Source organism: Sphaeramia orbicularis, chromosome 17 (genome assembly GCF_902148855.1).
Source record: "Sphaeramia orbicularis chromosome 17, fSphaOr1.1, whole genome shotgun sequence".
NCBI classification, from domain to species: domain Eukaryota; kingdom Metazoa; phylum Chordata; class Actinopteri; order Kurtiformes; family Apogonidae; genus Sphaeramia; species Sphaeramia orbicularis.
In genome coordinates this window covers 45,574,027-45,599,656 of record NC_043973.1, presented here as the reverse complement: position 1 = coordinate 45,599,656, position 25,630 = coordinate 45,574,027, and the positions used below count along the sequence as shown (strand labels likewise).

Sequence of the window (25,630 nt, the reverse complement as noted above, 5' to 3'; positions counted from 1 at the left end):
ATACAAAGACATTTTCCATCGGGCAACTTGTGCAAATGCTGCTGTTTTTGCCTCACGCCGAACAAATTCATTAAATTAAACTAAACAAATCCGCTGATATGTGACTATGACATTTGGAATTAGGTAGAAAAGCTGCAAAGAAACATTCGAGCCCAAAGCACAAAGCTCAATAAGTGCATTTGGATGAATAACAGACCACATACCTGGAGGAAAGGGACGATACCATCACGAGCGATGGCCTGCAGAAGCCGCGGAGCCCCGGTGAGACTCTGTAGCCCCGCCCCACAACAGGAGAAGAACGAGCCAATCACAATCACCCACGGTGATGGCCACGCCAGGACGCCGATCACCGGCTTTTTCTTTACAGAGTCTCCAAACCTGCAACAGACACAGCAAACAATCAAAGACTTCTGCCATTAAACTGGTACGTATCGTCGCTGTCGGGGGAAAACCTCGTAAGTCCATTTTTGTTTTTTTGTTTTTTGTCATAAAACGATTCTACTGGTCTGTCTTCACGTTGGCCTGATGGTGTAAGAAATATTTAATCAATGAAAGTGTTGATTTATTGATTTATTTTGCACAAACATAAGATTGATTAAAGTCAAAATAAAACAGTAAATAATAATAATAATAATAATAATAATAATAAACTGTATTTGTATAGCACCTTTCATACAGAAATTGTAGCCCAAAGTGCTTCACATTGATTGAAAAAATACATTAAAATACATTAAGATCTGATTATACATCAAGAAATAAAATGAAATCTGAGAGAAATATAATAAAATAAAAATAAATATAAAAACAGCGCACATTAAAATATTTGATTATGCATAGAATTTTTGAAGTGCAAGAAATAAGATGAAATTTGAAATACAATAAAATAAAAAATAAAAACAGAAATACAATAAAATAAAATAAAAATAAAAACCGCACATTCCTGGTTCCTGAATTGTGACCCCATTTTTATCTCCTTTCAAAGGCTGATGAGAATAAAAATGTTTTTAATTTGGTTTTAAATATGTAAAGGTGCAGTTAGAGGCAGAAAGCCTAAAATAGCTTGTTTTAAAGCCTCCACCTTATAAATACATAAACATTATAAAAGTTAGGAGACTTCCATAGTCCGTACACTTTCAGAATTCATTAAAAAAAGAGACCATATAAATATATACAGGGTGGGGAAGCAAAATTTACAATGAACATTTAGTTGTTTTTTCTCAGCAGGCACTACGTCAATTGTTCTGAAACCAAACATATATTGATGTCATAATCATACCTAACACTATTATCCATACCTTTTCAGAAACTTTTGCCCATATGAGTAATCAGGAAAGCAAACGTCAAAGAGTGTGTGATTTGCTGAATGCACTCGTCACACCAAAGGAGATTTCAAAAATAGTTGGAGTGTCCATAAAGACTGTTTATAATGGAAAGAAGAGAATGACTATGAGCAAAACTATTACGAGAAAGTCTGGAAGTGGAGGAAGCAACAAAAAACGTACCAAAGCTTTTATTAAAGCTCTCAAATCCAAAATCCTAAACTATCCAACCAAATCCATGAGAAAAATGGCAATTGAACTTGAGGTAGACAACAAGACCGTTAGAAATGCAGTAAAATATGATTTGAAGTTAAAATCTTACACAAGAACACCAAAACACTTGTTGACAACAGCAACAAATCCAACTTTAGCAATTTTTGGGAATCATGTTTATGTCCGCCTTCTAGCCCAGATCTAAACCCTCTGGATTCTGCTGTTTGGGGCGTTTTAGAACATGCTACCAAAAGAACATCACACAGCAATGTCGACTTTCTTAAAGATACTATTAAAGAAGAATGGGAGAAGTTGTCACCCGAATATTTGAGGAACACTTGCGCAAGTTTCAGGAAGCGTGTGAAGGCAGTTATTGAGAAAGAAGGAGGACACATAGAATAAAAACATTTTCTATTATGTCAATTTTCTTGTGGCAAATAAATTCTCATGACTTTCAATAAACTAATTGGTCATACACTGTCTTTCAATCCCTGCCTCAAAATATTGTACATTTTGCTTCCCCACCCTGTATATATCAATCAATCAATCAACCTTTATTTATAGAGCGCTTATCATGCACAGATGCAACACAAAGTGCTTTACAGAATTAAAACATATATGTATGTATCATATGTATGTAACATATGTATCAATGCGATATCATAACTGATTTCTTTAAATATTTCTTAAAGGATATTCTGATGTGCCATTTCCAAGAACATGTGAAAATTTACACCACAATTTACACCCTCTATACCAGGGGCGTCAAACTCATGTTAGTTCAGGGGCCACATACAGCCTAATCTGATCTAAAGTGGGCCAGACTAGGAAAATAATATAAATAATAGCTTAAGAACTTATAAATAATGTCAACACCAAAGTTTTCTCTGTTTTTGAGTGAAAAAAGTAAAATTCCATAATGAAAATGTTCACATCTACAAACTGTACTTGAACATAACATGAACAAATATGAACAACCTGAACATTCTGAAGAAAAATAAGTGCAATGTTAACAATATAACGCCTTAGTTTATCATTTATACATACGCATCACAGTTTACAGATCACAGTGGATCTACAAATACAGAAAACTTTTAGTAAGAGGCAAAATATTGTTAAAATTCTACATACGTATCTCAAGAAATTTCATATTGTTCTTATTTGTTCAGGTTATTCACATTTTTTTTGTTAAAGGATAGTCTGTAAATGTAAACATTTTTGTGTAATCTTACTTTTTTTACACTAAAAAAAAAGACAAAAATTTGCGTTTTTCATTATTTATAGGTTGTTATGATGGTATTTTACTGGTTCTGACCCACTTCAGATTGAATTCACCTAAAATGATTTTCTCATCCTTGATTGTTAATATCTTCATTATAATTTTTGCATTTCACAAATTCATCCGAGGGGCCGGATTGGACCCTTTGGTGGGCCGGTTTTGACCCCCAGGTCGTATGTTTGACACCTGTGCTCTATACCAAATACAAAACTGAGGCCTTGATGCGACACATTTAGGCAAACGAAAATGTTGATTTTATTTATTGTATCTATGAACTGCAGCACTGGTTGCAAAATACAAGATGAAATGCTCAGGCAAGGTACTTTGATTATACTGGACTTTACACATAAAAATACAAATTTGGCAGATATTAATATCAAAAGTATTAAGTAAATTTAGTTTGAAGAATAAATTAGCAGAAGAGGTCAGTGGCTTAGAGTGGGTTGCAATTCGAACAAAGCGCTTTTGTAAGATCAATATTTTATCTAAAGTTGATGGGAAAGTGCTTGGCCACACCATATTACAATACAATGGATATGGATAAATTAAACTGTAATATAAAGCAAGTGTACATTTTAAATCAAAAGGGCTTGTGACTAAATCTCTTAACTCCATTCATTTATTTAGAATATACATAATTTTTCCAGTATCCTGAAAAATAACGGTCTTGGACATAAGAGGTTTCTGCCCGACAATAATTATCTGTACAGAGATGACACCGCTGTGACCCTCCAGGTGATTAAGCAGTTCAGAAAATAAATAAAAGAATGAATATGGCAGTAAGTGTTTCTTTACGCAGATGAAAATGTAGATATAATGTAGAGGCCTTTGTGACGTACTTGTCTCTTAGAACCACTCCTTCAATACAGGCTCCAAACAAGACGACAAAGGAGATGTCTGATGGACGTGTTAAAGCACAAATACACACTTTTTATATTAACTTTGCAGTAATTGACTGTTTCCCTGCTCTACATTATCAGCTCATACCTTCCACTCATTCTTATATTATAAGAAATTATATTAAACAGATGCGGTAAATAGACATTAAGGCAAGTCTGCAAAAACAAGGCTGGGTTTAATCTCATCTTAGAAGAAGTAAGTTTTAAATGTTGAAGAATTAACATTCACTTCTGTTTAGTAAATCTAAGTTTATTCATGAAAATCTAAATTAATAAATAGGAGATGCTAGTTTTGTTGAATTAAAGTACATATAAAGTGATGTGCAATCCAAAATATAAGAAGTGACTTAAAATGTAAAGTAAAATCAGGTTTAAATAAATCCTTGTCAATACATCCCAGTTTGCAGCATCCGTATTTAAAGAGGATACAGATGAAGGACGTGGTCAGGATGGCCATGATGGTTCCAATGGGGATCGACCTCTGAGCATCTCTGAGATCACCTGATCTGTTTGATCCAGCCATTATACCTAACATGAAATACAAACACACAGAAAAACATCAGCAGACTGACTGTATAGATTAGATTAGAATAGATAAAATAAAATAAAATAAAATAAAATAAAATAAAATTAAATTAAATTAAATTAAATTAAATTAAATTAAATTAAATTAAATTAAATTACATTACATTACATTACATTACATTACATTCGATAGAACGTCATTGATCGCTCAGGAAATTGAGGTTCCAATAGCAGTACAATGCAGAACGTATACATATAAGAAATAGTACAGGACAATATTAATAACAATAACTATAAAAACAGTAGTGAAAAAATAGTTAATTGCACGTTAGAAAGTACTAATAGAACAAGATCGTAATAATAAAGTAGTAATAATAAATAAGTAATTATATTATAATATACTATCCACAATATGTACATATATATATGACATATATTTATATAGTATAATAATCACACAATAAAAGTTATAATAAAGTGATAATAGCAATAGTAGTCATAACAGTGCTATAAGGATGTAAATATTACATAAAACATTAATAGCAATAACTATAAAAACAGTAGTTAAAAACCAGTCAATTGCACATTAGAAAGTACTAGTAGAACAAGGTAGTAATAGTAAAGTAATAATAATAAAAAATAGTAATAAATAAGTAATTATGCTATAATATGCAAAATATGTACTTACATTTATATTAATAATCACAGGTTGAAGTTATAATAAAGTGATAATAGTAACAGTAGTCATAATGACGCTATATAAGTAACATAAGTATGTAAGTGTTGCAAGACAATATTAATAACAACAACTATAAAAATAGAAGAAAGTACTAGTAGAACAAGGTAGTAAAAATAAAGTAGTAGTAATAATAATAAGTAATTATGTTACAAAATTATGATTTGTAAAATATGTACCTATATGTGTATATAGTTTGATAATCACACAAGTTATAATAGTGATAATAGTAATAGTAGTTGTAACAACGCTATATAAGTAATATAAGTATGTAAGTGATACTACTACAACTACAAAGAACAATAATAATAATAACAATAACAATAATAACAACAACAATAATAATAATAATAATAATAATAATAATAATAATAATAATAATAATAATCCTTCCTAGTGCAGACTTGTACAGTTGTATGGTACATGTTTTCATATTTGTACAGATTATTTACCTGTGACAGAGGGGAAGTATATTCCCACCAGCAGTGTGAAATAAGTGGTGATGTCTCTGAAGATGTAGGGTTTATAGAAGTCTTTGGTCACGTCCTTAGCTGGGACTGAAGACAGGTTCCTTTTCTCAATTAATGTCTGAGCTGGACCGTAGTTCCCCCACAGGTTATCTGGAACGTAAACAGACAGAAGCCTCCTCAGCTGAACAGTGGAGCCCACAGGGTTCAGTCTACAGCAGAACCTTCGTCCTCCTCACCTCTGATGACTCCACTGAGCAGCCCCGGTATGGCCGGGATCTCCGTCAGGTTGTTGAGCTCAAAGTAGTCGTCGCAGGTGTTGTTGGTACAGAACAGAGCCCACAGCTCCATGTTCACTGTGGTGTTTTTCACATCCTTTGTTTTCGCGCAAATTTCAAAGTTGTCGTTCTTTAGCGAGCGGTTTCCCAGAAGACAGACACTGAAAAGAGACAAAGACAAGTTACAGAAACAGTCAAAAGTAGGGGTGTAAGAAAATATCGGTTCGGCAATATATCGTGATATTTCATTTCACAATTTCATTTACTGTATCGATATTAAAAAATACTGTATCGATATTTTTAGGTATTTTTTCAAATGCAGATATGGTGGAGGTTCATTTTTGTTTTGTTTTTCTTTTTTGTTTATATATATATATATATATATTTTTTTTATTTAACACTTTTATTAAATAATGTTAGTTCCTTTGTTGGGATTGCACAAAAATAATGTTGTCATGTTAGTTATGAACTAATAGAATATGAAAATTTGAACTGTAATGTCTGTAAAACATAATCAAAGTTTGAACACAGGAACATTTTGTGACATAGCATTAGATCCTGTTGTGACCAAATAAAAATGTGTTTCGTATTTATGCAGATTTGTGGTGAAATTCCGTTCTTCCAGGGTATGATGTTTTAAAAAAGAAAGAAAACCAATAAAATAGTGCCTTTTTAACGGTATCGTGATATATCGTATCGTGATCTGAGTATTGTGATTTGTATCGTATCACCAGATTCTTCCCAATACACAGCCCTAGTCAAAAGATTGGATTTCAATGTAAACAAATGACGGATTAATACACACTATATTGCAGAAAGTTTTGGGACTAGAGCTGTGTAATCTGGCAATATGATACAAATCACAATACTAGGGTCACGATACGATATATCACGATATATGACGATACTGTTAATAAGGCAATTTTTAAAATTTGTTTTGTTTCTTTTTTTTAAATGATTATTTCATGGAAGGATTGAATTACACCAGAAATATGGGGATGCCCGGGACATTCATCCATTTCCTTCATCGACTGTTTATTTGACTGTTGTTTATTTTCATATTCAACTAATTCTGTAAAGCCCCATGAGAGCTCTATAAATAAAACTGAATTGAATAAAACCCTACAGATGAAGAATGGGATGGCATTAAAATTCATGTGTTTTTTATGTAACTACGAAAGTAAAGGGACACCAACAATATTATTGGAGACAGTGTGGGCATATCTGTTGTTGGAGTTCAACTATAATAATAATAATAATAATAATAATAATAATAATAATAATATTAATAAACTTTATTTGTATAGCACCTTTCATACAGAAATTGTAGCCCAAAGTGCTTCACATTGATTGAAAAAAATACAATATTAAAATACATTAAGATTTGATTAGAAATACAATAAAATAAAAATAAATATAAAAACAGCGCACATTAAAAATATTTGATTATGCATAGAATTTTTGAAGTGCAAGAAATAAGATGAAATGTGAGAGAAATACAATAAAATAAAAATAAAAGCAGCGCACATTAAAATATTTGATTATACATAGAATTTTTGAAGTGCAAGAAATAAGATGAAATTTGAAATACAATAAAATAAAAAATAAAAACAGAAATACAATAAAATAAAATAAAAATAAAAACCGCACATTCCTGGTTCCTGAATTGTGACCCCATTTTTATCTCCTTTCAAAGGCTGATGAGAATAAAAATGTTTTTAATTTGGTTTTAAATATATTCAGTGAACTGGCTTCTCTAATGTCTTTTGGAATTGTATTCCATAACTTTGGTGCATAGTTAGTAAAGGCTGCGTCCCCCATTTTCTTTGTAATATTTCTGGGAGTCGCTAGTAACCCTGCGTTTGATGACCTCAGTGTTCTAGTTTGTACGTAATTGATCAGTGAGTTTGCAATGTAACTTGGTCCGGTTCCATTTAGAGCTTTATACGTGAGGAGGAGTATCTTAAAATCAATTCTGTAGGTTACCGGTAGCCAGTGCAGGGAAACCAACACTGGAGTAATGTGCTCTCTCTTGGTTTTGGTTAATAACCTAGCTGCAGAGTTCTGAATCAGCTGAAGTCTGTATAACTATGGAATGAGGCCAGCATGGATTTAAGAATGTGTAGCCCATTTTTGATATTTAGGCAATTTTTGAAGGATATAACTGTTAAGCTCTAATAAGTAATAGGTAAATAATTTATTTTTGATTCTATATTAAATTACCATTAATTTGGTGGGTTAAATTTTCTATTTTTCTGATTTATTTTCACCTTTTTATGTTTTTACTTGTTTGTTTGGTTGTATGCATTGTTGTTTTTTTTCTTTTTCCTATACTGAATGCTGGGTAGCTGAATTTGTTATGTAGGACAGGCATTAATATAAACATTCTGCTTCTGCCTGGGCCTTTCCAGTCATTAACCTGTTGGCAATGTTTGTAATGTTTGTAGTGTTGTTGTTGACACTGGTTGTATTATTATGTGATGACTGAGTAAAGCTCAGGTGTCAAATATGTGGCTCGGGGGCCAAATCCAGCCCGCGGGATGAATTTCTGAAATGCAAAAATTATTCAGAAGACATTAACAATCAGTGGTGTCAAAATCATTTTAATTCAGGTTCCACATATAGACACATACAGTACAATTAGATTTCAAGTGGGTCAGACCAGTAATATTATCATAATAACCTATAAATAATGACAACCCCAAACTTTCTCTTTGTTTTTTTGGTGTAAAAAAGTAAAATTACATGAAAATTTTTATATTACCAAACTATATTTTTACAAAAAATGTGAATAACCTGAACAAATATGAACAAATGGAAATGTCTTAAGAAAAGCAAATGCAATTTTAATAATATTCTGCCTGTTACTAAATGTTTTGTGCGATTGTAACGCGCATGTGCAAATGATAAACTGATAAAACGAGACAGAATATTGTTAAAATTACACTTGTTTTTCTTAAGACAATTCAAGTTGCTCATATTATTCCGATTTTTAAGGAAACTTTGTAAATGTAAACCAGATCATAATAGAATTTAACTTTTTTCACTGTTATCATTTTACTAGTTCAGCCCACTGGAGATCAAATTGGGCTGAATGTGGAACTGAACTAAAATGAGTGTGACACCCGTGGAATAAAGAATTTCATCATACAAGTGCTAATCACGCTCATGTTTTCTGGACATGTACAAAGTTGAAGTCTTTCTGGGAAAGGCTTTTTGAAATAATTGAGGGCATTATGACTTTCACAATTCCTTAGGACCTAAAGTTTTTTTTTTTTTTTTTGGCTGGGACTGCTACCTGGAGATGTTTTAGAGAAAGAAGACCTCTTTCAGATTCTTAGAATTGCTTCCAAAAAGGCCATAACAAAGAACTGGCTCAAAACTGATGCACCCCGTGAAGATCAGTGGCTATAATTGAAAATATCTACTCTATGGAAAGATTAACTTATTACCTACGGATCAAGGAACATATCTTCATAAAGTGCTGGAGAAAATGGCGGGACTATAAACAAAAGAAAGCAGAATTACAACTGTCTGTCATTGAAATATTTTGTCTTCAACTAGTGACCCCTAGTTTCTGTGTTGTATTGTCTGATGATAAAACAAATAAAAATAAAGTATAACTAGAAAAGCACTCTGAGAGCGCAGACCTCCGCCTAGGCAGATCAGTGCCTGCCCCCCCCCCCCCCTCGATCACCACCAAAATTTAATCATTTGTTCCTTGTGCCAGTATTAATATGTCCTGAAATTTTCATCCAAATCTGTCCATAACTTTTTGAAAGATCCGGATCAGTCTTTGCCATTTGATAGAACACCCCATTGTAAATCCCTGAGTCAAATTGCATGAGATTTGCACAATTCCTCCATATTGTGATTTCCACCATAAATATTAGTCTCATATTTATTTGACCTATATTTTAAGATTCCTTGACCATGAAAACATACCATTAGCAACTGGATTCATAATTATATCCTTATTAGTTCAGTAGTTATTCATGAAAATCACATTTCTCGTAATGGCGGTTTTCTTCTGGATCTAGCTCCTTAAGTATTAAAGCTACATGAAATCCGGTGGCATACTCCCGATGCGGAACTGACTGAGCTACACGATGGCGCTTGTCAGAAATTTCTACCTTTAATATTAAAGGCACAGTAGGCCAAAAAGTAAGGGCACCCCCATTTTTTATATAAATTGAGATAAAATCCGCCTTCTGGATCAGATCCGGATCAGCCTTTGAAATGTGATAGAGGACCCCATTGTCAATTCCTGAGTTAAATTTCATGAGTTTTGGTCAATAATTAAGCGAGATATTGGGAAACAAAAATTTTGGCCCCATTTACCACAATGTTAACGAAAATTTCAAAGTGATCCAGAATCCAGGATTTCTTCCGGATCACCCCCAAAAGTTAATTATTTCTTCCTTATCCCATTTCCAACAAACCCTGAAAATTTCATCAAAATCTGTCCATAACTTTTTGAGTTATGTTGCACACTAACGGACAGACAAACAAACCCTGGCAAAAACATAACCTCCTTGGCGGAGGTAAATATTAAAAAAAAAAAATCATGTGTGTGTAACAGCAGACGTCCCAACACTTATCCCAGTACAATAGTGTATATTAAAGAGTTACAGCGGCGTCCATGGACCATGATGTGCCTTCAGAGTGGTGGAAAGTAAATAGTACAGAGATCTGTTGTCTTCTTCCTATTTACGTGCTCAAAATGAATTTTGCTTTGAAGATAAAGTTATCTTGTGTCCTTTTTACTGCACAGGAGGTTTCTGTCCTCAATAAACTCGCCTTAGGACATTTGTGTGAAACTCTCCACCTTCTTGACATCACAAGCAACTGCAAAACAATGACAGCAAAGGTCTTGAAATAGCTTAACCCAGCTTCACGATATAAAAAGGCAATGTATAATGAATGCATTGTAATTCTGCTTCTTTGTATGTACTGTTACACTGCACATAAAAAGATAAATAAAAAAAAACAGATGAAGAACTATATTTAATACCAATTATTTACATGTATTGATAGGATTAGTGGATCAACAGGTATTAGACAGTTTACATCAGTAGATGGTTTTGGTATCCAGAAGCTGTTTGAGTCTTTGAGGGTTAATGTTTATTTATTTAACCTTTCTTCAGTGATTTATCATCATTTATTATAATATTATCCTCTGTATTTTGCATTTTTTCAGTGAAAATCAGGTATTTTCCTATATTCAATTGACTGATCATGCATATGTTCATTAAAGATCAGATTAAAGTAGAGGATTATTGTATCAAAAACAGAGAAAACTGAAGAAAAAGTGACTTTTTCAGTAAAATCTATCATTAACTGAACATAAACCCAGTGTGTCCATCCACTGTCACTGGTTCAGCTCCATGGGTTTTACTGGTGAATCAATGTTGTAGAAGATGACGTATCTCATATGTGTCTGCATGTTTTGTGTGTATTTTTGTAGATTATGTGTGCATTTTTATTTTTTGAGAGTATAATTACCTCCGCCAAGGAGGTTATGTTTTTGCCAGGGTTTGTTTGTTTGTTTGTTTGTCTGTTTGTCTGTCCGTTAGTGTGCAACATAACTCAAAAAGTTATGGACAGATTTTGATGAAATTTTCAGGGTTTGTTGGAAATGGGATAAGGAAGAAATGATTAACTTTTGGGGGTGATCCGGAAGAAATCCTGGATTCTGGATCACTTTGAAATTTTCGTTAACATTGTGGTAAATGGGGCCAAAATTTTCATTTCCCAATATCTCGCTTAATTATTGACCAAAACTTATGAAATTTAACTCAGGAATTGACAATGGGGTCCTCTATCACATTTCAAAGGCTGATCCGGATCTGATCCAGAAGGCGGATTTTATTTTAAAAAATAAATGTAGGATTTGTATCAGCGATTATGTGGGGAATTTTTGCGCTTGGCGGAGGTCTGCGCTCTCCGAGTGCTTTTCTAGTTTGTTTGTTTGTTTGTCTGTCTGTTTGTCTGTCCGTTAGTGTGCAACATAACTCAAAAAGTTATGGACAGATTTGGATGAAATTTTCAGGGTTTGTTGGAAATGGGATAAGGAAGAAATGATTAAATTTTGGTGGTGATCGGGGGTGGGGGGGCCCACGGGGGGGGGGGCGCAGACCAGAAAATTTCAAAATCTGTCCATAACTTTTTGAGTTATGTTGCACACTAACGGACAGACAAACAGACAGACAGACAGACAGACAAACAAACAAACCCTAGCAAAAACATAACCTCCTTGGTGTGGGGGGGCCCACGGGGGGGGCCACTGATCAGCCTTGGTGGAGGTCTGCGCTCTTCGAGTGCTTTTCTAGTTAACTTTTCTTTTCTTTTCTTTTTTCTTCACAGTATCACTGTGTTTCAATGGTATCCAATGACACGTTCTTATGTCTTGGGCTCACTGTTGGTGTTCTTGTTCTGAGAATCCATTCCAGTAATATTGTATCCCCTGAAATGCCTCTGTTAGACTTGGTTTGTTAAGCGGAAATGAAAATGAAAATAAAAATGTGATTGCGTTGATTAAAAAAAATAAACAAAAAAAAAACAAACAAAAAAACAAAAACAAATATAACCCAGCTTCACCCTTTCAACAAATGGACAGTTTCAACTCTGACACCAAAGGACAACTCGCCGCTGAACCTGTTGCTAAGACGGAGAATGTAAAAGTACTAAAATATCGACATACTGATTCTGAAAACCAATAACCTACTTGAACTCGGGCGGTTCGATGAGCGTCTTGATGACTCCTGCGTAAGTCGCCAAGATCGACAGAACCACACAGGACAGAAACACCAGGGCCAGTTTGTTGACGTACCTGCAGACAAAGCCAGAACAAAGAAGTCGGATGCTTTTATGCTTCGTTTATTCGGTACAGATACTTACGTCTACAGATCAACCGATACGTTTTTTTGAGGGCCGATACCGAGGCTGATAACCGTTATTTGGAGCTGATATTCATTTGCAGTAAAAGTGAAAATATTAGCGTCAAAATTTTGAATAGTACGAACTCCGACTTCGTTTAAACTTTAAATACCTTTAAGCATATGTTTATTTAACAGATTTTCAGATTTGCAAAATGTTAAAGGTTTTTTTTTTTTTGTTTTTTTTTTTAATCTTAGACAATAGACATCTTTGTTTAAAACTTCCCAGGCTCAGCAGCATGTCTTACAAAGTTAAATGAAAAATTTAACAAATAAATAGCTCCCAAAAGTTTCTACATTAAATAAATTTTTCCAAAATTTCAATATAACTGAAATGTGAAATATGAATGTATGAGTGCATGTACAGATGTGTGTGTCTATACAGATATTTATTAGTTAATATTATTATGTATCCACCTTCTTTTGTATCTGCTGCCAGTCTTTTATTTAATGATTTTATTTTTGATCTTTTATGTTTATGAGATAAAGAGTATGTCGAGTCTGTCACCAAAGTTAATTGTTAATTATACACTACCTGTTCATGTATAGAGAAACATATTAAGTTTGCCATGTACCAAGCCTTTGAAAAGTTAAATAAAAACTTGAATTCCAAAAAAAAAATAGAACTGAAATGGTATTTTTCACACCATACATTTCATCCAAAAAAACCCCATGATTGTCGCATTAGACTTATTATACATATGTATAATACAGGGTTATTTAGAAAGAATGAACTGATTTCATTACGCAATATTTTAATAAGGAAAAGCAATAGAAAACTCCAGCCAAGTCACAAGTATTCTACTCACAGTCAACTTTTATTTCCTGTCTTACAAAAGTTCATTGTGTCCACCACCTGCAGCACTGACAACATCAATGTGATCAGAGGACTCCTCTCAGATGCGTATCAGCATATCACGATCTATTGAGTTGATCGCTGTTGTTATTTGATGTTTAAGGTCATCGAGGTTAGTGGGTAACGGTGGAACATAAACGTGATCTTTTACGTATCTCCACAAGAAAAAAAAAAAAAAAAAAAAAAAAAAAATCACACATGGTGAGGTCTGGAGATCTCGCAGGCCGAGCACAAAGAGCAAGGTCTAGGACCCCCTTCAGATCAATCCATCACCCCTGCTGTCCCTGTGGCAGCCAATCAAAACTTAGAAAACTCCTCTTTCAAATGGTCACCGAGTCGTTCCATGACGATGCTCGACAACTGAAGAAATGCGTCAAGAAATCGGTTCATTCTTTTTGAATAACCCTGTATGTAATAGGCCTGGACAAATGTCCTGCCCTCTCAAATGGAAGTTTGTGAAGATTCAGGAGGTAGGGAAAAGGGAAATGAGCGTTAAGTTTCACTTTCACTTTCGCACCCCCCCCCCCATAGTATTATAAGTATGATGGAAACCAGCCTACCCCCCAAGTGGAAGTTTGTGAAGATTCAGGAGGTAGGGAAAATGAGCGTTAAGTTTCACTTTCACTTTCGCATTGCCCCCCTCCTATAGTATTATAAGTATGATGGAAACTGGTGTACCCCCCCCCCCCCCCCCCCCCCCCGCGCTGAACTGCGCATGTACCCCCCCTTCCCACCAGGATTATTTCACTGTCAAACCTTGGCATTTACTTTTAATCACAATCTAAACTTGTCCTGCACCAGTAAGTTTGTGAAGATTCAGGAGGTAGGGAAAAGGGAAATGAGCGTTAAGTTTCACTTTCGCACCCCCCACCCCCCCATAGTATTATAAGTATGATGGACCCCCCCTCCTGCAAAAAATGAAAGTTTGTGAAGATTCAGGAGGTAGGGAAAAGGTAAATGAGCTAAGTAAAATGAGTTAAGTTTCACTTTCACTCCCCCCCCTTATTATTATAAGTATGATGGTAACTGGCCTACCCCCCCCCCCCCCCCCCCCCCATGGAAGTTTGTGAAGATTCAGGAGGTAGGGAAAAGGGAAATGAGCGTTAAGTTTCACTTTCACTTTCACACACACACCCCCCATGTATTATAAGTATGATGGAAACCAGCCTACCCCCCAAGTGGAAGTTTGTGAAGATTCAGGAGGTAGGGAAAATGAGCGTTAAGTTTCACTTTCACTTTCGCATTGCCCCCCTCCTATAGTATTATAAGTATGATGGAAACCGGTGTACCCCCCCTCCCCCCCCCCCCCCCCACACACTGAACTGCGCATGTACCCCCTCTTCCCACCAGGATTATTTCACTGTCAAACCTTGGCATTTACTTTTAATCACAATCTAAACTTGTCCTGCACCAGTAAGTTTGTGAAGATTCAGGAGGTAGGGAAAAGGGAAATGAGCGTTAAGTTTCACTTTCACCCCCCCCCCCACCCCACCCAATGTATTATAAGTATGATGGACCCCCCCCCCAAATGGAAGTTTGTGAAGACTCAGGAGGTAAGGAAAACATAGATGAGCGTTAAGTTCCACTTTCACTTTCACACACCCCCCCCCTTGGTATTATAAGTATGATGGAAACTGGCCTACTACCCCCCCCCCCCCCAGTGGAAGTTTGTGAAGACTCAGGAGGTAAGGAAAACGTAGATGAGCGTTAAGTTCCACTTTCACTTTCACACCCCCCCCCCCCCCCCTTGGTATTATAAGTATGATGGAAACTGGCCTACTACCCCCCCCCCCCCAGTGGAAGTTTGTGAAGACTCAGGAGGTAGGGAAAAGGTAGATGAGCGTTAAGTTTCACTTTCGCACCCGCCCCCTTGGTATTATAAGTATGATGGAAACTGGCCTACTACCCCCCCCCCCCCCCCCAATGGAAGTTTGTGAAGACTCAGGAGGTAGGGAAAAGGGAAATGAGCGTTAAGTTTCACTTTCGCGGACCGAGAGCGATGTGGCTGCATCAGTGCTAAAATAACCCAGTTTGAAATGGATCTCTTATTGACCGTTGGATTAATAATAAAAAGGCCGATGCCCATATGTGTCAAAATGCCAAATATCAATGCTGATATCGGTCGATCCCTACTTACTTCACCCCTACAAACACCACCAGCGCCATGAGAACCAGGCAACACGTTCCATAGACTCGCATGTTATTGAGCAAGGCAGCCCCTTCCGTTTCTTTACTTTCAGCCTGGAACACCGTCGCCTTTGGGACGATGTAGGTCTGGAGGTGAAAAAGCAGCAGACAGACAGTGAATGTAGCATCCAGGAGGACACGAGCGATGCGTTTAGGGTCGATCATGTCAGTACCAGTAGAATCTCGATGGTACCCAGTATGTACAAGGACCCAGCGAAGGTGGTACCGAGGTAGAAACAGAGACCCACGGCTCCTCCGAACTCTGGACCCAAAGACCTGGAGATCATGTAGTAGGAGCCGCCAGCTTTAAGAAGAAGTAAAGTGTAAGAGTGTTTCTGCAGGAACCAGTCACAAATATTCCACTCTATTAAACACTTAAGCATTAGAAAACTAAAAAAAAAAAAAAAAAAAAACAACAAGTTCAGACACATGCATGAAGATGAGAATGAATCAAGTCAATACAAGTTTAACCCATAAAGACCCAGAGCTACTTCAGTGGCAGCTCCCAAAAAGTGATTTATCACCGTTTATAATATATTATTCCACTTTTTCTTCAGTTTTTTTTGTTTTGTTTTGTTTTACACATTGGGAAAAATCTAAATCTTACCAAGTGTATTTTTCTCATTTCTGGTCAAAATATCGCATCACACTTAAAATAAGGAGTAACTTTTCATTGAGACATAAGAACTGATTTTTAGACAATAGATCTTGAAAATCTTATTAAAAAAATAAATAAATAAATAAAAAAATAAATGAAAAAATGAAAAAAAATAATTTTTAAAAATTAAAAAAAAAAAAAACAAAAGAAAATCTTATTTTAAGAAATCTTAGAGAGATAATTTTCACTTGTTCCACTGGCAGATTTTTTTTTGCTTGAATTAAGCAAAAAAATAAATAATTAAAATAAAATCTTTAATTTAGCAAAAAAAAAAAAAAAAAAAAAAGAAAAAACCTGCCAATGGAACTCTTTAGGTGATTGTGTTGTATTTTAAGTGTGATGAGATATATTGAGTAGAAATGAGAAAAATACACTTGTTAAGATTTAAGATTTGGATTTTTGTCCAGTGCATGTTTCTGATATCATAACCTTTGAATTTACTCCGCACTTTAATAAACATCTACATGATCAGTGAATTAAATACAGGAAAATACAGGATTTACACTGAAAAAATGCAAATATACAGAGGATAATATTATAAATAATAATAATAATAATAATAATAATACATCACACTTATATAGCGCTTTTTTGGACACTCAAAGGCGGTTAAATCACTTAAAAAATAATAAAGATAGAGAAAAACTCCTTTGGGAACTGATTCAAAAGTGCACTGGGTCTAAAGACTCAGATAAAGCATGCGATGGTTCAAAACTGCAGCTTTTATTTCAGCTGTGTTTTACCACATGAAGGGGAAACATTTTATTTTGCCCGACAGCTCAAGTGGAATATTTAGTTTTCATATAAAGACCCAACTTCACATCTTCACACATCAGAAGTTGAATGCTTTTTCAACTTCCAGGAAATTAATAGAAGTTTTCAAAGGATTCTTTAGAAGGAAATCTGTGGCTGGAACTGTGAAAAATTACACATTATGAGTGAATGTGGTAGTTTAGTATTTGTCTTCTCTACAACAAGACGACCCAAATAAACATGAAAATCTAAATATAATAAAACATTTGAACAAACCTGCCCCTTTTCTTAAAATTCTGACATAGAATTAGAAAAGGATTTGGTGCATCTGCAGTTTTTAATCTCGCAAAAAATGACAAAACAGAATAACGAACATACCTGGGACGACTCCGTTGGTTGCGATGGCGCTCATCGATATGGCTGTGAGCAAAGTCTGAAGAAAAAACATAAAGGAAAAGATCATTCATGACTAATAAAACATTAACGTCTCAGTAAAATCACTCAATATGCATATTTACATATTTAATTAAAGATGGAACAAGATCTGTTGAAACTAATGCAAGAAAGTACGGTTGAAATACCTCAGAATAAATCAAATATTTAATGCATATTTGATTTTAATAATCAGTTATTGTGCAAACCCATTTCCTCAGGTGTTCTAATTACACGGATGTGGAAGAAACTCAGAATCTAAACATGACATTAATGTATAAAGTCTGCTATTAGATTTCATACATGCTATTGCTGCCATTAAGCTATCACATAGATCTTTTTTTTTTTTTTTTTTTTTAACTTAAACCCATTCAGCTCTGCTCAAAACTTAAAAAAAAAAAAAAAAAAAAAAAAAAGTTATAATAGTGGCACAGTTCTTGATTGGTTTGCATCCTACTTAAAGGGCAGGGATTATTTTGTGTCAATCGGTAACTTTAAATCTGAGCAGACCAAAATTACATGTGGAGTCCCCCAAGGCTCCATCCTGGGGCCCCTTCTGTTCAACATCTACATGCTTCCACTGGCTCAGATCATAGAAAAAAATTAAATAGATTACCATAACTATGCAGATGACACACAGCTCTACATTTCAATGTCCCCAGGTGACCATAGCCCCACACAAGCACTGGGTAAATGCATGGAGCAAATATCTGAATGGATGGGCCATAACTTTCTTCAGTTAAACAGAGAAAAAACTGAGGTGGTCGTTTTTGGACCCAAGGAGGAGCGTCTTAAAATCAGCATACAGCTCCAGTCACTTCAGTTAAAAACCTCAGACCAGGCCAGGAATTTGGGTGTTGTCATGGATTGAGACCTGAATTTTAAAAACCACATACAAACAGTTACAAAGTCATCTTACTATCACCTCAAGAACATTTCTAGGATTAAAGGACTGATGTCGCAGCAGGACCTTGAAAAACTTGTCCATGCATTTATCTTTAGTCGAGTTGACTACTGTAACAGTATCTTCTGTGGTCTGCCAAAAAAGTCTGTTCGACGACTGCAACTGATCCAGAATGCTGCAGCTCGAGTCCTCACTAAGACCAAGAGAGTGGACCACATCAGCCCAGTTCTGAGGTCTCTACACTGGCTCCCTGTCTCTCAGAGAATAGGCTTTAAAATTTTCTTACTAGCATATAAAGCACTGAATGGTTTAGGCCCAAAATACATCAGAGACCTTCTAGTCCAGTATGAACCATCCAGACCACTCAGGTCATCTGGTGCAGGTCTCCTCTGTGTTCCCAAAGTCAGAACTAAACATGGAGAATCAGCGTTCAGTTTCTATGCTCCGTATATCTGGAACAAACTACCAGAAAATATCAGGTCTGCTGAGAGTCTGAGTTCTTTTAAGTTAAGGTTAAAGACTCACCTGTTCACTGCTGCCTTTGACTAAAAGGCTTTTGACTTTTTAAACTTTATATTCTCTTTGAAACTCTGCACTGCAACTCTTACTTTAATATGTGTGTTTTTATTTTTATTTTATTCTATTTTATTTTTTTGATTTTATGTGTTGTTTTATTACTCGCTGTTTTTAATCACCTTTTACATGTTTCTTTTATAATGTTTTAAATGTGTTTCTTTTTGTTTCTTTTATTTCAATGTCCTGTGTGAAGCACCTTGAATTGCCTTGTTGCTGAAATGTGCTGTACAAATAAACTTGCCTTGCCTTGCCTAGTGGGGGCAGAAGTACCAACTACACTTAGTTCATTGCATTAGTATTTTTTATGAGTGGGATTAAAAAACGTGGCTTCAATGTAAGTCAATGAAGCTTTTTAATTTTTATCTTAATTTATTTATTTTTTTTACCATGAAGGTCCTGCGCTAAACAAAAACTCCTAATGCAATGGAATCAGTGTTACTGATAATCTTTAACATGTCCAAGACTCTTATATAAAGCAAAACCACATCCCTCTGCCATGTATTATATAGAAAGTATATATAATGCATAATATCTTAAATCAACATATATATTAAAAAAATGTCAGTATAAATAAATAAATAAATAAATAAGTAATTTGTACAATAAATGGTGGGTGCAGAAATAACAACTACACTGATTTCATTGCATTAGTTTGTTTCATGCTTTGGTCTTTTTTAAATGAGATTAAAGAATGGGATTTCAATGTAAGTCAATGAAGCTTTTTTTTTTTTTTTTTTTTTTTTTTTTTTTTTACCATGAAGGTCCTGCACTAAACAAAGTCCTAATGCAATGGAATCAGTGTTATTGATAATCTTTAACATGTGCAAGACTCTTATATAAAGCAACACCACATCCCTCTGCCATGTATTATATAGAAAGTATATATAATGCATAATATCTTAAATCAACATATATATATAAAAAATGTCAGTATAAATAAATAAATAAATAAATAAATAAATAAACACATAAATAAATAAATAAATAAATAAATAAATAAATAAATAGGTAATTTGTGCAATAAATGGTGGGTGCAGAAATAACAACTACACTGATTTCATTGCATTAGTTTGTTTCTTGCTTTGGTCTTTTTTAAGTGAGATTAAAGAATGGGATTTCAATGTAAGTCAATGAAGGGTTTTTTTTGTTTGTTTTTTTTTACCATGAAGGTCCTGCACTAAACAAACTCCTAATGCAATGGAATCAGTGTTACTGATAATCTTTAACATGACACACACACACACACACACACATAAATATGTATATTTGTACAATAAATGGTGGGTGCAGAAATAACAACTACATAATAATAATGGATTAGATTTATATAGCGCTTTACTATGAACGCATACTCAAAGCGCGTACAGTGGATCCATTATTCATTCACTCTCACATTCTCCCTCTGGTGGTGGTAAACTACATTTGATGCCACAGTTGCCCTGGGGCAGACTGACAGAAGTGTGGCTGCCAATCTGCGCCTACGGCCCCTCCCACCTCCACCGAACATTCATACACCAGTGTGAGTAGCAACACTGGAGGCAAGGAGGGTGAAGTGTCTTGCCTAAGGACACAACAGCACATGGACAGAGCAGGATTCGAACCGCCAACCCTTCGGTTATTGCAGGGGTGTCAAACTCATTTTAGTTCAGGGGCAACATTAAGCCAAATTTGATCTGCAGTGGGCCGGACCAGTGAAATAATAACATAATAATATATAAATAATGTCAACTCCAAATTTTTTTCTATGTTTTAGAGCGAAAAAAAGTCAAATTGTGTGATGACAATGTTTGCATCTACCAACTATCCTTTAAAACAATGTACACTGAACAAAAATATAAACGCACCACTTTTGTTTTTGCTCCCATTTGTCATGAGCTGAACTCAAAGATCTAAAACTTTTTCTATGTACACAAAAGGCCTATTTCTCTCAAATATTGTTCATAAATTTGTCTAAATCTGTGTTAGTGAGCACTTCTCCTTTGTCCTTTGCTGAGATAATCCATCCACCTCACAGGTGTGGCATATCAAGATGCTGATTAGACAGCAGGATTATTGCACAGGTGTGACTTAGGCTGGCCACAATAAAAGGCCACTCTAAAATGTGCACTTTTACTGTATTGGGTGGTCCAGGGGGGTCAGAAAACCAGTCAGTATTTGGTGTGACCACATTTTCCTCGCACAGTCTTCTTCATGAATTCTCTGAAACAGCTTTGGAGATGGCTTATGGTAGAGAAATGAACATTCAATTCACAGGCAAAAGCTCTGGTGGAGATTCCTGAAGTCAGCATGACCAGTGCATATTCCCTCAAAACTTGTGACATCTGTGGTATCGTACTGTGTGATAAAACTGCACATTTTGGAGTGGCCTTTTATTGTGGCCAGCCTAAGGCACACCTGTGCAATAATCCTGCTGTCTAATCAGCATCTTGATATGCCACACCTGTGAGGTGGATGGATTATCTCAGCAAAGAAGAAGTGCTCACTAACACAAATTTAGACAGATTTGTGAACAATATTTGAGAGAAATAAACCTTGTGTGTACACAGAAAAAGTTTTAGATCTTTGAGTTCAGCTCATGACAAATGGGAGCAAAACCAAAAGTGGTGCGTTTATATTTTTGTTGAGTGTAAATAACATGAACAAACTGAAATTCTTAAGAAAACTAATTGCAATTTCAACAATAGTACGTCTCAGTTTATAATTTATACACGTAAATTACAACTTACAGATCACAGTGGATCAATAAACACACAAAACATTTAATAAAGAGGCAGAATATTGGTAAATTTACACTTCAGATACCTCAAATTTCTCATATTTGTTCAGGTTATTCGTGTGTTTTTGTGAAACGATTGTTTGTTTTAGTGTAAATACAGTAGAATGACATAAAAATGTTTACATTTAGAAGAGAAATATTTGGAGTTGTGAGTATTTATAGGTTATTATGATAGTATTTTACTGAACCGACCCACTTGAGATTAAATTGGTCTGAATGTGGAACCTGAACTAAAATGATTCATATCTTCAGTGTAATTTTTACATTTCACAAATTCATCCCAGGGGCCGGACTGGACCCTTTGGCGGGCCGGATTTGGCCCCCGGGCCGCATGTTTGACACCTGTGGGTTACTGGATGACCCACTCTACCATCTGAGCCATGGCTGCCCCCAAACTACACTGATTTCATTGCAGAAGTTTTTTTGTTTGTTTGGGTTTTTTTTGAGAGTGTGATTGAAAAATGTGGCTTCAATGTAAGTCAAACGACCTTTTTTTTTGTTTGTTTTTTGTACCATGAAGGTGCTGCACTAAACAAAAACTTCTAATGCATGAAATCAGTGTTATTGATCATCTTTAACATGTCCAAGACTCATATAAAGCAACACCACATCCCTCCGACATGTATTATATGGAAAATATCTCATATTTTGCATTGTTTTTTTAATTAAGCATGCTGCATCACATATTCAAAATGGTATTTAAGGGGTTAAAATCCCAAAAATGATTGAATATTTTCTTTGTTTTGAGCAGAGCTGAGGTGGTTTAAGTGATTTGTGAAGAAAAAAGCAGAAAAAATATTGATCAAATGACGATTTTATAATAATATTTTTAGCATGTACGTTTTTCGCTAAATAGAGGGTGCAAAACTTGTAAATCTGACGCCACATAAAAAATACTAATGCGTACTAATAAATACCCCTCCGCTATTCATTAAATCAAAAATATAAGCAACGTCATTTATTGATCATTTATTTAAAAGGTTAAAATCCTGAAAATGATTGAATATTTGTCTGTTTTGAGCAGAACCGAAGTGGTTTATGAGATTTATGCGGAAAAAAGTTGAAAAAAATCAATTGACATATGATGATTTTATGCAAAAAATGTGAGTGGTGTATTAGAGTAACTGATGTTAGATTAAAAATATGTCTGAAAAGAAACATTCTTCTTTCACAGATGTAACGATCACTAAATCAAAACAGAAAAATGATGAAAATGCGCAAAAATGACCTGAGGGGGTTTAAAGGGTTGTGGGGTTTTTTTGTGATGTTTGTTCCTATTGCGTCACATGAGCTGGGATCATTGAATTTGCAGCCTGTTAAACAGTTAACGCTCTGTTCCAACATCTGTTACCACTGACGTACGATCCTGTTTCTGTACAATCACTTCTCTAAATGTATCCTCACACAATCACTTCCAAAATGTGCAATAGCAGTGTATAATGTGAATTAAGCGCAACCAGTCATGAAATAATCTTCTGCAGTTTGTGCAAAATCCCGTTCTTGCAAAAACAATGGAATATTTTTTCAGTATTTATAAAACATAAATACACTATGTTAATAAGACTCATAGATATACATACTGTTACACTGTGTTAATATTGTCTATTTATATTTTATGTCTATTTTTATTTGTATTGTATTTTTATTTATATTGTTATTTTACTTTTAGTAAAATTATATGTTCCGTTTTCTTCCGTTTTTTTTGTTTTTTAATTTTATATTTGCTCTATTCATATTTTCTGGCATATTGTGTTTTTTTGTATTAATAGTGTTGCACTGACTGGAATAGTACAACTAATTTCATTTCATACACAAGAACAATAAAGGCTATTCCATTTTGTTTTATTTTATTTTATTTTATTTTATTCAAAGATAAGATAAGATAGCTGCTATAAACTTGAAATGACAGTAAAAACTGAGTATGTTATTCACAGAAGTGATGGTTTTGCATATAAAGAATTGGGTACAACGTGTCCGATGCGTGAACTCCTGATAAATAATAAAGTTCTTTATGTGTTGACTTTCTAATACAGAACAGTACGTTATCTACACCATCTAAACAAGATATTTTGTCAGATAAATAACTACTGAAAACCATCATACAGAGGTGAAAGTTAGTCCAGAGAATAAACAAAGCAGCATCAGCAAAATGCACTTAAGGTAAGGTAAGTTAAGGGAAGGGAAAAGTGAAGTAAAGTAAAGTAAAGTAAAGTAAAGTAAAGTAAAGTAAAGTAAAGTAAAGTCAGTTAAGGTAAAGTGAAGTAAAGTAAAGTAAAGTAAAGTAAAGTAAAGTAAGGTAAAGTAAGGTAAGGTAAGGTAAAGTAAAGTAAAGTAAGGTAAGGTCAGTTAAGGTAAAGTGAAGTAAAGTAAAGTAAGGTAAGGTAAACTAAAGTAAAGTAAGGTAAGGTAAAGTAAAGTAAGGTAAGGTAAGGTCAGTTAAGGTAAGGTAAAGTGAAGTAAAGTACAGTAAAGTAAGGTATAGTAAAATAAAGTAAGGTAAGGTCAGTTAAGGTAAGGTAAGGTAAAGTGAAGTAAAGTAAGGTAAGGTAAAGTGAAGTAAGGTAAGGTAAGGTAAAGTAGGGTAAGGTAAGGTAAACTGAAGTAAAGTAAGGTAAGGTCAGTTAAGGAAAGGTAAGGTGAAGTAAAGTAAAGTAAAATAAAGTAAGATAAGATAAGATAAGATAAGATAAGATAAGATAGCTGCTGTAAACTTGAAATGACAGTAAAAACTGAGTATGTTATTCACAGAAGTGATGGTTTTGCATGTAAAGAATTGGGTACAACGTGTCCGATGCGTGAACTCCTGATAAATAAAAAAGTTCTTTATGTGTTGACTTTCTAATACAGAACAGTACGTTATCTGCACCATCTAAACAAGATATTTTGTCAGATAAATAACTACTGAAAACCATCATACAGAGGTGAAAGTTAGTCCAGAGAATAAACAAAGCAGCATCAGCAAAATGCACTTAAGGTAAGGTAAGTTAAGGGAAGGGAAAAGTGAAGTAAAGTAAAGTAAAGTAAAGTAAAGTAAAGTGAAGTAAAGTAAAGTAAAGTAAAGTAAAGTAAAGTAAAGTAAAGTAAAGTAAGGTCAGTTAAGGTAAAGTGAAGTAAAGTAAAGTAAAGTAAGGTAAGGTAAAGTAAAGTAAAGTAAAGTAAGGTAAGGTAAGGTCAGTTAAGGTAAGGTAAAGTGAAGTAAAGTAAGGTAAGGTAAGGTAAGGTCAGTTAAGGTAAGGTAAGGTAAAGTGAAGTAAAGTACAGTAAAGTAAGGTAAAGTAAAATAAAGTAAGGTAAGGTCAGTTAAGGTAAGGTAAGGTAAGGTAAAGTGAAGTAAAGTAAAGTAAGGTAAGGTAAAGTAAAATAAAGTAAGGTAAGGTCAGTTAAGGTAAGGTAAGGTAAAGTGAAGTAAGGTAAGGTAAGATAAAGTAGGGTAAGGTAAGGTAAAGTGAAGTAAAGTAAGGTAAGGTAAGGTCAGTTAAGGAAAGGTAAGGTGAAGTAAAGTAAAGTAAAATAAAGTAAGATAAGATAAGATAAGATAGCTGCTGTAAACTTGAAATGACAGTAAAAACTGAGTATGTTATTCACAGAAGTGATGGTTTTGCATATAAAGAATTGGGTACAACGTGTCCGATGCGTGAACTCCTGATAAATAATAAAGTTCTTTATGTGTTGACTTTCTAATACAGAACAGTACGTTATCTACACCATCTAAACAAGATATTTTGTCAGATAAATAACTGCTGAAAACCATCATACAGAGGTGAAAGTTAGTCCAGAGAATAAACAAAGCAGCATCAGCAAAATGCACTTAAGGTAAGGTAAGTTAAGGGAAGG

At 34.5% G+C, this 25,630-nt stretch overlaps 1 protein-coding gene across 6 annotated transcripts in view; it reads right to left on the bottom strand.

Moving 5' to 3' along the window:
- LOC115437807 (solute carrier family 12 member 7-like) overlaps positions 1–25,630 on the bottom strand; it is a 93,865-nt gene that overhangs the window by 25,201 nt on the left and 43,034 nt on the right. For all 6 annotated transcript variants that reach the window (XM_030161155.1, XM_030161158.1, XM_030161159.1 and 3 more), the window contains 9 exons: positions 17,487–17,541; positions 15,871–16,001; positions 15,648–15,784; positions 12,444–12,548; positions 5,678–5,877; positions 5,424–5,591; positions 4,140–4,238; positions 3,651–3,708; positions 204–378 (listed from right to left, as the gene is read on the bottom strand). In XM_030161155.1, the coding sequence (XP_030017015.1) occupies positions 204–378; positions 3,651–3,708; positions 4,140–4,238; positions 5,424–5,591; positions 5,678–5,877; positions 12,444–12,548; positions 15,648–15,784; positions 15,871–16,001; positions 17,487–17,541 (1,128 nt within the window). The remainder of the gene's footprint in view (positions 1–203; positions 379–3,650; positions 3,709–4,139; positions 4,239–5,423; positions 5,592–5,677; positions 5,878–12,443; positions 12,549–15,647; positions 15,785–15,870; positions 16,002–17,486; positions 17,542–25,630) is intronic.